The 15,338-nt window shown below is 44.2% G+C and overlaps 1 protein-coding gene across 1 annotated transcript; it reads left to right on the top strand.

Moving 5' to 3' along the window:
• Nucleotides 1–1,697: 1,697 nt before the first annotated feature.
• On the top strand, nucleotides 1,698–13,799 carry LOC128705802 (type-2 ice-structuring protein). Its single transcript, XM_053800939.2, has 4 exons — nucleotides 1,698–1,903; nucleotides 6,121–6,321; nucleotides 12,684–12,783; nucleotides 13,460–13,799. Exons 1-4 carry the CDS (start codon nucleotides 1,840–1,842, stop codon nucleotides 13,596–13,598), a joined length of 504 nt encoding a protein of 167 aa, XP_053656914.1. The 5' UTR covers nucleotides 1,698–1,839; the 3' UTR covers nucleotides 13,599–13,799.
• Nucleotides 13,800–15,338: the final 1,539 nt, after the last annotated feature.

Here is a 15,338-nt window from a genome sequence, read left to right as displayed (position 1 = left end):
TTGTGTGACCTGAGCTAGTGCCTGTACCTAGCGTGACCTGAACTAGTGCCTGTGACCTTGTGTGACCTGAGCTGATGTCTGTGATCTTGTGTGTCTTGAGCTGGTGTCTGTGACCTTGTGTGACCTGAGCTAGTGCCTGTACCTAGCGTGACCTGAACTAGTGCCTGTGACCTTGTGTGACCTGAGCTGATGTCTGTGATCTTGTGTGTCTTGAGCTGGTGTCTGTGACCTTGTGTGACCTGAGCTAGTGCCTGTACCTAGCGTGACCTGAACTAGTGCCTGTGACCTTGTGTGACCTGAGCTGATGTCTGTGATCTTGTGTGTCTTGAGCTGGTGTCTGTGACCTTGTGTGACCTGAGCTAGTGCCTGTACCTAGCGTGACCTGAACTAGTGCCTGTGACCTTGTGTGACCTGAGCTGATGTCTGTGATCTTGTGTGTCTTGAGCTGGTGTCTGTGACCTTGTGTGACCTGAGCTAGTGCCTGTACCTAGCGTGACCTGAACTAGTGCCTGTGACCTTGTGTGACCTAGCGTGACCAGCGAGGTCACGGGGGGGGTGCTTGGACTTACACTTTAGGAAAATATAACATCTGGTCCTCCTAGTTTTTGCATCAACTGTTTCCCCTGAACGTGACGTCAAGGTGGTGTTGACATCAACCAGTGTTGTGTTGATGTCACCTTATTGAGAGCTGTTTCCCCTGTAGGTGGCGTCAAGGTGGTGTTGACATCAACCAGTGTTGTGTTGATGTCACCTTATTGAGAGCTGTTTCCCCTGTAGGTGGCGTCAAGGTGGTGTTGACATCAACCAGTGTTGTGTTGATGTCACCTTATTGAGAGCTGTTTCCCCTGTAGGTGGCGTCAAGGTGGTGTTGACATCAACCAGTGTTGTGTTGATGTCACCTTATTGAGAGCTGTTTCCCCTGTAGGTGGCGTCAAGGTGGTGCTGACATCAACCAGTGTTGTGTTGATGTCACCTTATTGAGAGCTGTTTCCCCTGTAGGTGGCGTCAAGGTGGTGTTGACATCAACCAGTGTTGTGTTGATGTCACCTTATTGAGAGCTGTTTCCCCTGTAGGTGGCGTCAAGGTGGTGTTGACATCAACCAGTGTTGTGTTGATGTCACCTTATTGAGAGCTGTTTCCCCTGTAGGTGGCGTCAAGGTGGTGTTGACATCAACCAGTGTTGTGTTGTGTTGTGTTGTGTTGATGTCATCTTACAGAGAGATGTTTATGTTGGGGGATGACCTCCATTCCTACTCCCTCTCAACTCCATCCCCCCGACGCCTCTTCCATCCCTACACCTCCTTCAGCGCCACATAATTACCATCCCCACAGCTCCTCCATTTCCACTTCTTTTCCATCACTACACCTTCATTCTTACATCTTTGATATAAATGATTTAATAAAGCGACAAGTGCAATATTTGAGAATCTTAATTACGTCTCCAGCCAACAGCTTCTTCAGTCCGGTACAGAGAAGCAATGTGCAAGAGTCCCAAAGGTTGCACAACAATCTTGTTCTTCTTTCCTAAACCACCATCACCTCACCTGCCCCCCACTTTCACCCCTCAGTCCCCTCCCTCCTCTATCCCCACTTCTTGCTCAGTCCCCACCTCCTCCGTTTCTACTTCTTATTCACTCCCGATGTCCCCCAAATCTCTGACAACAACGAGGGTGCTGGACTATATAACTCGTGAGACGGATCTCGTTCTACCAGAGAGTCTTAGACGGTGAGAAGGTGATCTGTCTGCTGCTCCTGCTGCTGCTGCTGCTTCTGCTGTTGTTGTTGCTGCTGGTGTTGTTGCTACTGCTGCTGCTACTTATCTCGGCTCTACTAGTGAAGATGGTACCACAGCATCTGCTGCTGCTCTTCGGGGTATTGACATCCCCTGCCTGGGCATCCAGCAGTAAGAGAAATTGATTGACTTGTATTTCTCTCCTTGCTTGTACACCTCAGCTCATCCTCTACCTCCTGCATTATCACCACCACGTTCATTACCTCACTACATTATCACCACCACGTCTAGTACCTCCCTATATTATCACCACCACGTCTAGTACCTCCCTATATTATCACCGCCACGTCTAGTACCTCCCTATATTATCACCGCTACGTCTAGTACCTCCCTATATTATCACCACCACGTCTAGTACCTCCCTATATTATCACCACCACGTCTAGTACCTCCCTATATTATCACCACCACGTCTAGTACCTCCCTATATTATCACCACCACGTCTAGTACCTCCCTATATTATCACCACCACGTCTAGTACCTCCCTATATTATCACCACCACGTCTAGTACCTCCCTATATTATCACCACCACGTCTAGTACCTCCCTATATTATCACCGCCACGTCTAGTACCTCCCTATATTATCACCACCACGTCTAGTACCTCCCTATATTATCACCACCACGTCTAGTACCTCCCTATATTATCACCACCACGTCTAGTACCTCCCTATATTATCACCGCCACGTCTAGTACCTCCCTATATTATCACCGCTACGTCTAGTACCTCCCTATATTATCACCACCACGTCTAGTACCTCCCTATATTATCACCACCACGTCTAGTACCTCCCTATATTATCACCACCACGTCTAGTACCTCCCTATATTATCACCACCACGTCTAGTACCTCCCTATATTATCACCGCCACGTCTAGTACCTCCCTATATTATCACCACCACGTCTAGTACCTCCCTATATTATCACCACCACGTCTAGTACCTCCCTATATTATCACCACCACGTCTAGTACCTCCCTATATTATCACCGCCACGTCTAGTACCTCCCTATATTATCACCGCTACGTCTAGTACCTCCCTATATTATCACCACCACGTCTAGTACCTCCCTATATTATCACCACCACGTCTAGTACCTCCCTATATTATCACCACCACGTCTAGTACCTCCCTATATTATCACCACCACGTCTAGTACCTCCCTATATTATCACCGCCACGTCTAGTACCTCCCTATATTATCACCACCACGTCTAGTACCTCCCTATATTATCACCACCACGTCTAGTACCTCCCTATATTATCACCACCACGTCTAGTACCTCCCTATATTATCACCGCCACGTCTAGTACCTCCCTATATTATCACCGCTACGTCTAGTACCTCCCTATATTATCACCACCACGTCTAGTACCTCCCTATATTATCACCACCACGTCTAGTACCTCCCTATATTATCACCACCACGTCTAGTACCTCCCTATATTATCACCACCACGTCTAGTACCTCCCTATATTATCACCACCACGTCTAGTACCTCCCTATATTATCACCACCACGTCTAGTACCTCCCTATATTATCACCACCACGTCTAGTACCTCCCTATATTATCACCGCCACGTCTAGTACCTCCCTATATTATCACCACCACGTCTAGTACCTCCCTATATTATCACCACCACGTCTAGTACCTCCCTATATTATCACCACCACGTCTAGTACCTCCCTATATTATCACCGCCACGTCTAGTACCTCCCTATATTATCACCACCACGTCTAGTACCTCCCTATATTATCACCACCACGTCTAGTACCTCCCTATATTATCACCACCACGTCTAGTACCTCCCTATATTATCACCGCCATGCCGTCTGTCCTCACTACGTTCTCTACATCACTCACCAGCAGTAGCTTACAACTTCACAAAGTTCACAATGTAACGATTTTAAGTTCCATTCCCTAACAACTTAAAAAAAAAACATTATTTACTTGCAGCGGTGATGTTAACATGGGAGGTAACTAACACCAGTCAGTCCTGCTGTGTGTATTCAGGAACCGGAGTGAAGGTGACCTCCACACGCTGGTGCTTCCAGAGTTTTTATTCATCAAACTCATTATCTTGCACCATCGCCATGTGATCATTTTTACTTATCTTTTAAATTTATTTATATTTAAAACTGCCATTGCAACAATAAGTGTGGGTCTCAGTACTTGCAGAGGGACAAATATTAGATTAATGACGCTGGCCAACAATGGTTGCAGTCGTGGTTTAACAACAAGTGTTTCTATGTAGTTTTGGGACGCTCGAATTACATCTAAACTCAGTGTTGTACCATATATATGATAAATTTAAATTATTATTATAATCAAGGGGGAAGCGCTAAACCCGGAGGATTATACAGCGCCTGGGGGGGGGATGTGGAAGGCATTCAGGCTTAATTCGGGGAACTGGAGCACAGATATCAATTCCCTAAATCAAGAGCCCCTCAACAACATCAAGGAACCTTCCTTGAGGGGGTGGAAAGAATTTTGGTGGTGGCTGCCACAACCTGGCCAGTACGACTGTACACCTGATAAATTTAAAGGAGATTAGCTTCTGTCGTTGCATGAACCACATTTAATCTCTCTGTATAATATAATATCTTTGATTGTGTAGGTAACGTGTATCATGTGGTTCCTCAACCTGCTGTATAATCCTCCGGGTTTAGCGCTTCCCCCTTGATAATAATAATAATAATAATAATAATTCCTCAACCTCCAGTAACCAAATTATTGTATAATAACATTTCAAAATTGCGTCCTAGAGACTAACCAAGGTTAGATTCTTGACCAGCTCATCAGTTACCTTAAATCAACCAATTTGGTTTGTGAACTGGATTAAAAGTTCCATTTTGTTGGCTAGTTATTTGTCCCCCCCAAAAAAAATCCGAGATTGGCTGATGAAAACACGGGGGGTGATGGTGAACACGTGCACACGGGGGTGATGGTGAACACGTGCACACGGGGGTGATGGTGAACACGTGCACACGGGGGTGATGGTGAACAGGTGCACACGGGGTGATGGTGAATACGTGCACACGGGGGTGATGGTGAATACGTGCACACGGGGGTGATGGTGAACACGTGCACACGGGGGTGATGGTGAACACGTGCACACGGGGGTGATGGTGAACACGTGCACACGGGGGTGATGAACACGTGCACACGGGGGTGATGGTGAACACGTGCACACGGGGGTGATGGTGAACACGTGCACACGGGGGTGATGGTGAACACGTGCACACGGGGGTGATGGTGAACACGTGCACACGGGGGTGATGGTGAACACGTGCACACGGGGGTGATGGTGAACACGTGCACACGGGGGTGATGGTGAACACGTGCACACGGGGGTGATGGTGAACACGTGCACACGGGGGTGATGGTGAACACGTGCACACGGGGGTGATGGTGAATACGTGCACACGGGGGTGATGGTGAATACGTGCACACGGGGGTGATGGTGAACACGTGCACACGGGGTGATGGTGAACACGTGCACACGGGGTGATGGTGAATACGTGCACACGTGGGTGATGGTGAACACGTGCACACGGGGGTGATGGTGAACACGTGCACACGGGAGGATGGTGAACACGTGCACACGGGGGTGATGGTGAACACGTGCACACGGGGGCGATGGTGAACACGTGCACACGGGGGTGATGGTGAACACGTGCACACGGGGATGATGGTGAACACGTGCACACGGGGGTGATGGTGAACACGTGCACACGGAGGTCAAGAAGACAAGTGCACACAGGTGGAGCCGAAAACAAGCAAATCTTTCTAGTCGTGCTGGTTCTGAGTTACAAGTGACTATCGGAATCGTGTCAAGATATAAGGAAAGATCGAATTGGTTTGTCTCCAATAAAATACACGCGTCGTTGTATGATGTAGTTACAGGCACTTGTTCCGTACCTAACATGTGTATGCAGGTACTGGGCGTCACATAGATGTACACTAAGCTAAATAACCAAAAGGCACAATACCGTGACTGGAACGATACACAAATAACGTCGTCGTAAGCTTCTCTCTTTTATGTGCGGGTTATTTGTGTACACTAAGCTATTAGCTATTAGCAAAAGTCTGTGCAGTCACCATGGCAGTCTGTGAGTCAGTCAGTGGCTGAGGTCTGGTTATACATGTCTGTTTAGATCATTGTAAATATTGATATGTATTTTTGTATATGTCTATATATATTTTTGTATGTCTGAACATATTTCTATACATATTTCTATTGCAGTTGGGTCATAGACCAGGTCCTAGCGAGGGTCTGGTCCTAGATCATCAACCTCACCCTTCCTTCATCCTCCAGAATGTCAGCCGCCGTTCGAGCGTCTCCAGGACGAGTTTTGTATACATGTGAAGGTGACCGCCCCGCCTGAGGGAAGTGGGCTGCCGCTGAAGTGGGCGGAGGCGAGGGCGGAGTGCGTCAAGCTGGGCGGAGACTTGGCAGTGGTGGGTCGCACTGAGAAGCTTCAAGCCATCTCCTACTATATTGACAAGTCACTGCCTGGTGAGTTTTGGTGAGGTGTGGGTGGTAGTGGAGTGTGGGAGTGGGTGGTGGTGGAGAGAGGGAGTGGTTGATGGTGGTGGTGGTGGTGGTGGTGGTAGTGGTGGTAGTGGTGGTGGTGGTGGTGGGGGTTGTGTTAGTGAGGTACGGGGAGTGTGAGTCGGAATGGGATGTGGTGTGGGTCGAGGGAAGGTGGAGTAGGCTGTTAGGGAATGGGGATGTAGGATGTTAAGGAAGTGTAAGCTGTTACGGAAGGGGGTGTAAGCTATTAGGGAAATGGGTGTAAGCTGTTAGGGAAGGGAGTGTATGCTCCTAGGGAAAGGAGTTTCGGTTGTTAGGGAAGGGAGTGTATGCTGTTAGGGAAAGGAGTGTAAGCTGTCTAGGAAAGGGGTGTAGGTTGTTAGGGAAGGGGGTGTAAGCTGTTAGGGAAGGGAGTGTAAGCTGTTAGGGAAGGGAGTGTAGGTTGTTAGGGAAGGGAGTGTAGGTTGCTAGTGAAGGTATGTAGGAGAATAAGGGTTATAGGGAAGGGAGAACAGTTACTGACACAACATGTGCAAGAACCAAGTAGGGAAATGTGTGCATAAAAACCATGGAACGAATGGGAGTTGAACCCACGACAAGTCCCTAAAACTCGCAGGCCAGTGCGTTAACCACTGTACCTGTGAGTTATAAGACTCACTCGCCTTCAGTTCAAGCCTCACCCGTGAGTCAAACTTGAACATGTTTAACTCGACAAGATCTGCTTGCCGAGGTCGAGACACAGCTCCTGACCCCTGCCTACATCTATATGATTTTAACCTCCTGCGTTTTATCATACATGCTCGCTGTGGATACAGGAATTCTTCAGAGGCCTGGTCACAGACCGGGCCGCAGAGGCGTTGACCCCCTATACCCTCTCCAGGTATACTCCAGGTATACTACCTTCTCATGAACTCACTCCACTTCTGTATCACCCTGACACTAAAGATATACTTCCTAACTTCCCTGTGAACCTATTGTATCTTCTCAGTTTCCAGTTCTCACCTATCGCACCGCCTCTCTTTATTCTCTCTTTTATTCGTTGTGACCTTATACAGCCTTCCTCTCGTAATATATGCTTCTTTCATTGTTTCTTTTCTTGGTATTATTTATTTTTTGGTTAAATTTGTTGAAAACAATGACACAGTTTGTCTGGGAACAATTTTGCCTCAGTAGTATAGAATTATTAGTAATCTCCAAACATTTATAAATATATGTTTGTCGTAGCAGTTAAAAGTCTGACAAATATTGATTAAAAGTCTGACACATATTGACTAAAAGTCTGACACATATTGATTAAAAGCTTGGTACATATTGTTTAAAAGTCTGACACATATTGATTAAAAGTCTGACATATATTGATTAAAAGTCTGACACATTTGATTAAAAGTCTGACACATATTGATTAAAAGCTTGGCACATATTGATTAAAAGTCTGACACATACTGATTAAAAGTCTGACACATACTGATTAAAAGTCTGGCACATATTGATTAAAAGTCTGACACATACTGATTAAAAGTCTGGCAATATTGATTAAAGTCTGGCACATATTGATTAAAAGTCTGACACATACTGATTAAAAGTCTGACACATACTGATTAAAAGTCTGACACATTTGATTAAAAGTCTGACACATATTGATTAAAAGCTTGGCACATATTGATTAAAAGTCTGACACATACTGATTAAGAGTCTGACACATACTGATTAAAAGTCTGGCACATATTGATTAAAAGTCTGACACATACTGATTAAAAGTCTGGCAATATTGATTAAAGTCTGGCACATATTGATTAAAAGTCTGACACATATTGATTAAAAGTCTGACACATACTGATTAAAAGTCTGGCACATATTGATTAAAAGTCTGACACATACTGATTAAAAGTCTGACACATACTGATTAAAAGTCTGACACATACTGATTAAAAGTCTGACACATACTGATTAAAAGTCTGACACATACTGATTAAAAGTCTGACACATACTGATTAAAAGTCTGACACATACTGATTAAAAGTCTGGCACATATTGATTAAAAGTCTGACACATACTGATTAAAAGTCTGGCACATATTGATTAAAAGTCTGACACATACTGATTAAAAGTCTGGCACATATTGATTAAAAGTCTGACACATACTGATTAAAAGTCTGGCACATATTGATTAAAAGTCTGACACATACTGATTAAAAGTCTGGCACATATTGATTAAAAGTCTGACACATACTGATTAAAAGTCTGGCATATACTGATTAAAAGTCTGGCATATACTGATTAAAAGTCTGGCAATATTGATTAAAATCTGTCACATATTGATTAAAAGTCTGAGACTGAACTCTTGATGTACAATTAAACATAAGAACATAAAAAAGGAGGAACACTGCGACAGGCCTACTGGCCCACACTTGGCAAGTCTGTCTCAAACCCAAACCCACTAATAAAAATATATGCCCAACCCATTTCCAATGTTACCCAGGCAATAATATTTGATAACCCTCTCAACTCACGTGCAAGTCCCACTCAAGTCCAATCCCTCTCAGTTACGTATTTATCTAACCTAAATTAGAAGCTGCCAAAGGTTTTAGCTTCAAACACCTTACTAGGAAGACTGTTCCACTCGTCAACTACTCTATTTCCAAACCAATTCTTTCCTATACAGGAAAGACGTTCTTAGTGCCTGTAACTCTGCCAGAAGACATTCTTAGTGCCTGTTGCTCTGTCAGAAGACATTCTTCGTGCCTGTTGCTCTGTCAGAAGACATTCTTAGTGCCTGTTGCTCTGCCAGAAGACATTCTTAGTGCCTGTAGCTCTGTCAGAAGACATTCTTAGTGCCTGTAACTTTGCCAGAAGACATTCTTAGTGCCTGTAGCTCTGTCAGAAGACATTCTTAGTGCCTGTAACTTTGCCAGAAGACATTCTTAGTGCCTGTTTCTCTACCAGAAGACATTCTTAGTGCCTGTAGCTCTGCCAGAAGACATTCTTAGTGCCTGTAGCTCTGTCAGAAGACATTCTTAGTGCCTGTTGCTCTGCCAGAAGACATTCTTAGTGCCTGTTGCTCTGTCAGAAGACATTCTTAGTGCCTGTAACTTTGACAGAAGACATTCTTAGTGCCTGTAGCTCTGTCAGAAGACATTCTTAGTGTCTGTAACTTTGCCAGAAGACATTCTTAGTGCCTGTTTCTCTGCCAGAAGACATTCTTAGTGCCTGTAGCTCTGCCAGAAGAAATTCTTAGTGCCTGTAGCTCTGCCAGAAGAAATTCTTAGCGCCTGTAACTTTGCCAGAAGACATTCTTAGTGCCAGTTGCTCTGTCAGAAGACATTCTTAGTGCCTCTAGCTCTGCCAGAAGAAATTCTTAGTGCCTGTAGCTCTGCCAGAAGACATTCTTAGTGCCTGTAGCTCTGCCAGAAGGCATTCTTAGTGCCTGTTGCTCTGCCAGAAGACATTCTTAGTGCCTGTTGCTCTGCCAGAAGACATTATTAGTGCCTGTTGCTCTGCCAAAAGACATTCTTAGTGCTTGTAGCTCTGTCTGAAGACATTCTTAGTGTCTGTAACTTTGCCAGAAGACATTCTTAGTGCCTGTAGCTCTGCCAGAAGGCATTCTTAGTGCCTGTAGCTCTGCCAGAAGAAATACTTAGTGCCTGTAGCTCTGCCAGAAGACATTCTTAGTGCCTGTAGCTCTGCCAGAAGACATTTTTAGTGCCTGTAGCTCTGCCAGAAGAAATTCTTAGTGCCTGTAGCTGCCAGAAGACATTCTTAGTGCCTGTAGCTCTCCCAGAAGACATTCGTAGTGCCTGTTGCTCTGCCAGAAGACATTCTTAGTGCCTATTGCTCTGCCAGAAGACATTCATAGTGCCCGTTGCTCTGCCAGAAGACATTCTTAGTGCCCGTTGCTCTGCCAGAAGACATTCTTAGTGCCTGTAGCTCTGTCAGAAGACATTCTTAGTGCCTGTAACTTTGCCAGAAGACATTCTTAGTGCCTGTTGCTCTGCCAGAAGACATTCTTAGTACCTGTAGCTCTGTCAGAAGACATTCTTACTGCCTGTAACCTTTGCCAGAAGACATTCTTAGTGCCTGTTGCTCTGGCAGAAGACATTCTTAGTGCCTGTTGCTCTGGCAGAAGACATTCTTAGTGCCTGTAGCTCTGTCAGAAGACATTCTTATTGCTACTATACAGCTGATCTCTGTTTCATCCAGTGACTGTTACCACCTAGTAGAGTGATCCATCCAGTGACTGGTACCACCTAGTAGAGTGATCCATCTAGTGCCTGGTACCACCTAGTAGAGTGATCCATCCAGTGACTGGTACCACCTAGTAGAGTGATCCATCCAGTGACTGGTACCACCTAGTAGAGTGATCCATCCAGTGACTGGTACCACCTAGTAGAGTGATCCATCCAGTGGCTGGTACCACCTAGTAGAGTGATCCATCCAGTGACTGGTACCACCTAGTAGAGTGATCCATCTAGTGACTGGTACCACCTAGTAGAGTGATCCATCCAGTGACTGGTACCACCTAGTAGAGTGATCCATCCAGTGACTGGTACCACCTAGTAGAGTGATCCATCCATTGACTGGTACCACCTAGTAAAGTGATCCATCCAGTGACTCGTACCACCTAGTAGAGTGATCCATCCAGTGACTGGTACCACCTAGTAAAGTGATACTTCCAGTGACTGGTACCACCTAGTTGAGTGATCCATCCAGTGACTGGTACCACCTAGTAGAGTGATTCACCCAGTGACTGGTACCACCTAGTAGAGTGATCCACCCCGTGACTGGTACCACCTAGTAGAGTGATCCTTCCATTGACTGGTACCACTTAGCAGAGTGATCCATCCAGTGACTGGTACCACCTAGTAGAGTGATCCATCCAGTGGCTGGTACCACCTAGTAGAGTGATCCATCCAGTGACTGGTACCACCTAGTAGAGTGATCCATCCAGTGACTGGTACCACCTAGTAAAGTGATCCATCCAGTGACTGGTACCACCTAGTAGAGTGATCCTTCCAGTGACTGGTACCACCTAGTAGAGTGATCCACCCCGTGACTGGTACCACCTAGTAGAGTGATCCTTCCAGTGACTGGTACCACCTAGTAGAATGATCCATCCAGTGACTCGTACCACCTAGTAGAGTGATCCACCCTGTGACTGGTACCACCTAGTAGAGTGATCCATCTAGTGACTGGTACCACCTAGTAGAGTGATTCACCCAGTGACTGGTACCACCTAGTAGAGTGATCCTTCCAGTGACTGGTACCACCTAGTAGAATGATCCATCCAGTGACTCGTACCACCTAGTAGAGTGATCCATCTAGTGACTTGTACCACCTAGTAGAGTGATTCACCCAGTGACTGGTACCACCTAGTAGAGTGATCCATCCAGTGACTGGTACCACCTAGTAGAATGATCCATCCAGTGACTGGTACCACCTAGTAGAGTGATCCATCCAGTGACTGGTACCACCTAGTAAAGTGATCCTTCCAGTGACTGGTACCACCTAGTAGAGTGATCCATCCAGTGACTGGTACCACCTAGTAAAGTGATCCATCCAGTGACTGGTACGACCTAGTAAAGTGATCCTTCCAGTGACTGGTACCACCTAGTAAAGTGATCCATCCAGTGACTGGTACGACCTAGTAAAGTGATCCTTCCAGTGACTGGTACCACCTAGTAAAGTGATCCTTCCAGTGACTGGTACCACCTAGTAGAGTGGTCCATCCAGTGACTGGTACCACCTAGTAGAGTGATCCATCCATTGACTGGTACCACCTAGTAAAGTGATCCATCCATTGACTGATACCACCTTGTAGAGTGGTGCATCCAGTGACTGGTGCCACCTAGTAGAAAGATCCACCCAGCGACTGGTACCATCTAGTAGAAAGATCCACCCAGTAACTGGTACCACCTAGAAAGATCCACCCAGTAACTGGTACCACCTAGAAAGATCCACCTAGTAACTGGTACCACCTAGTAGAAAGATCCACCTAGTAACTGGTACCACCTAGTAGAAAGATCCACCCAGTAACTGGTGCCACCTAGAAAGATCCACCTAGTAACTGGTACCACCTAGTAGAAAGATCCACCTAGTAACTGGTACCACCTAGTAGAAAGATCCACCTAGTAACTGGTACCACCTAGTAGAAAGATCCACCTAGTAACTGGTACCACCTAGTAGAGAAGTTTAACACATACAGAAATTATTAGTCTTATAAACAATCCTGACAGACACGCAGGAACAACATACAATAACAAAATTTCACTAATTAGAATATTCTCTCGAGAGTATTAACATTAATCAGTAAGTGTTGTTTGCTATCTGATTCTTCCTTGCGCCGGCAGCCTGGGCCAGCAAGTTCATCTTCTGGGCGGGTGGTCAACGCATCGGCTCAGGTCCCTGGACGTGGACCAACGGTAGGCCGGTCAGCCTCAAGTCTCACGTGTAAGTATCAGAGTCTGGAGTTGAGGATAGTGACACTGAAGATAATGATGATGATAATAAAAATACTACTACTACTACTACTACTACTACTAGTAATAATAATAATAATAATAATAATAATGATAATAATAATAATAATAATAATAATAATAATAATATTATTATTATTATTATTATTATTATTATTATTATTATTATTAACTATAATAAAAATACTATAGGAATAACAATAATCACAATAATAATAATAATAATAATAATAATAATAATTATAATAATAATATTAATATTATTATTGTTATTATTATTACTATTATTATTATTATTATTATTATTATGATTAACTATAATAAAAATACTGTAATAATAACATTAATCACAATAATAATAATAATAATAATAATAATAATAATAATAATAATAATAATAATAATAATAATAATAATAATAATAATAACAGGAACAATAATTATAATAATAATAACGTAACAAAAGTAACAAAACAAATAATAATGAAATCGAAAGATTATCAGAATTTTTTCATTGTATAGAACAACTAGACATCAATGCATCACTTTAGAACATCAACATCAAAGCATCAATTGAAACTAAATTAACCTAAATATATCAATGTAACACATTAATTCATCTGTCGTCTGCTGTACGGGCGCTTCAGGTGGACTCCCAGCAGACCAGAGAAGACGACAGACAACCGCTACACAATGGTCGTCCCCGTTGACGAGGTCTACAATAGACGCTACCTACTTGACTACAGGGAAGACCAGGCTGCCCCGGCTTTTATCTGTGAGAAGTGAGGGAGAGATTTAGAGAATAAGGGGGGAGGGAAGAGGAAGGGAGAGAGAGAGAGAGAGAGAGAGAGAGTAAGAGTGATGAACAAAGAATGAGGTAGTAGGAGATAACTTGTTACTGAAGAGATTGTTCACTTGAAGTGAGGTACTGTATTACTCTCTCAATCATATCTGCCCAATATGAGAGGGAAAACGAATGCAAACACATGAAAACAAGTTTACACTAACAAGAAACCTAACAACCGTCCTCTCCCCGGAATGAGAACCAAAACTCATCATAATTACCTAACAATCAAAACTATCACGCTGGAGTCATCAGGGTACTGAGGAATGAAGGTAAACAGATCAACACTTCGGCACAGGGGATCGAAGATATAGCTGGGGGAGGAATTACCGTTAAGAGTTGGGCTCTAATGACATTAAGGTAAGCAAAGAGCCCGGTGCATAAGGTGTCTTGTTCCAGCGCTTAGTTGATGTCATCCAGGTGTGTAATGCTTCCTGAGAAGAGAGACAGAGAGAGAATGGTGAAATCATATTACAATAGTCATTTTAGTTTTCTGCTGTCAGAATTTGATTCGTTTCTTTGAGCTGTGTGTCATTTTTCCTGTTCTTAAACCATGCCATCGTACCAAATGGATATATGCTTGATTCTTTGCTTAAAAGATATTCATGCTACAGAAGAAAGTGCTCAGAAATTTGGTCAGGCGAGACATATAAGTCTCCGTACACATGGCACTCGTGTTAAGTGCTTCACCTCGCACACTAAATCAGTGTCACTCAGTTGTAAGAGCAACGTAGTCTAAATAAAATTTACTCAGTTATAAGTGTCTTTGTACTGGTATACAGTAAATAAGTCCTTGTTATAGATGGAATCCTGGGCTTGTCTCCTTACACCTCCTGTCAATGCTCACCACATATTTGGGCATCATCCTGGCCGTGGTGACACGTCAACGCATATCTCCTTACACTTGTTATCCATAAATAACAAAACAGGCACAATACCGTGACTGGAACGATACACAAATAACCCGCACATAAAAAAAAGAAGCTTACGACGACGTTTCGGTCCGACTTGGACCATTGACAAAGTCACACGTCGTCGTAAGCTTCTCTCTTTTATGTGCGGGTTATTTGTGTATACTTGTTATCCATGTTCATCTCGCAGTAAATTGGGTCACGAGAGTTAGTCAGTTGTTGTGGGTGACGTCCTGGAGAGGGTATGGTAGGATACCCTGGGGACGGGCATTGACTAAAATGACCTGAGGTGAAAAAACAGGTCTTATTCTTATTTTTTTTGAGCTGAGAAAAGATTACATTTTCTAACCTGCAAATGAGCTGAAATAAGATAACATCTGTTAGCCTGAAAGAAAACTTAACCGGTATATGAAATAAAACAATAGATATTAGCCTGTGAATGAGCTGAACAGCTCTTAGCTTCTAAACGAGTTGAGCTAAGATAACAGCTCTTACCTGCTGAACGAGGCGAGCTTAGATAACAGCTCTTACCTGCTGAACGAGGCGAGCTTAGATAACAGCTCTTACCTGCTGAACGAGGCGAGCTTAGATAACAGCTCTTACCTGCTGAACGAGGCGAGCTTAGATAACAGCTCTTACCTGCTGAACGAGGCGAGCTTAGATAACAGCTCTTACCTGCTAAACGAGGCGAGCTTAGATAATAGCTCTTACCTGCTAAACGAGGCGAGCTTAGATAACAGCTCTTACCTGTTGAACGAGGCGAGCTTAGAT

Source organism: Cherax quadricarinatus, chromosome 3, assembly GCF_038502225.1.
Source record: "Cherax quadricarinatus isolate ZL_2023a chromosome 3, ASM3850222v1, whole genome shotgun sequence".
NCBI lineage: Eukaryota > Metazoa > Arthropoda > Malacostraca > Decapoda > Parastacidae > Cherax > Cherax quadricarinatus.
Note: the sequence above shows the minus strand (reverse complement) of the source record. Positions and strands in the feature narration are given on the sequence as shown.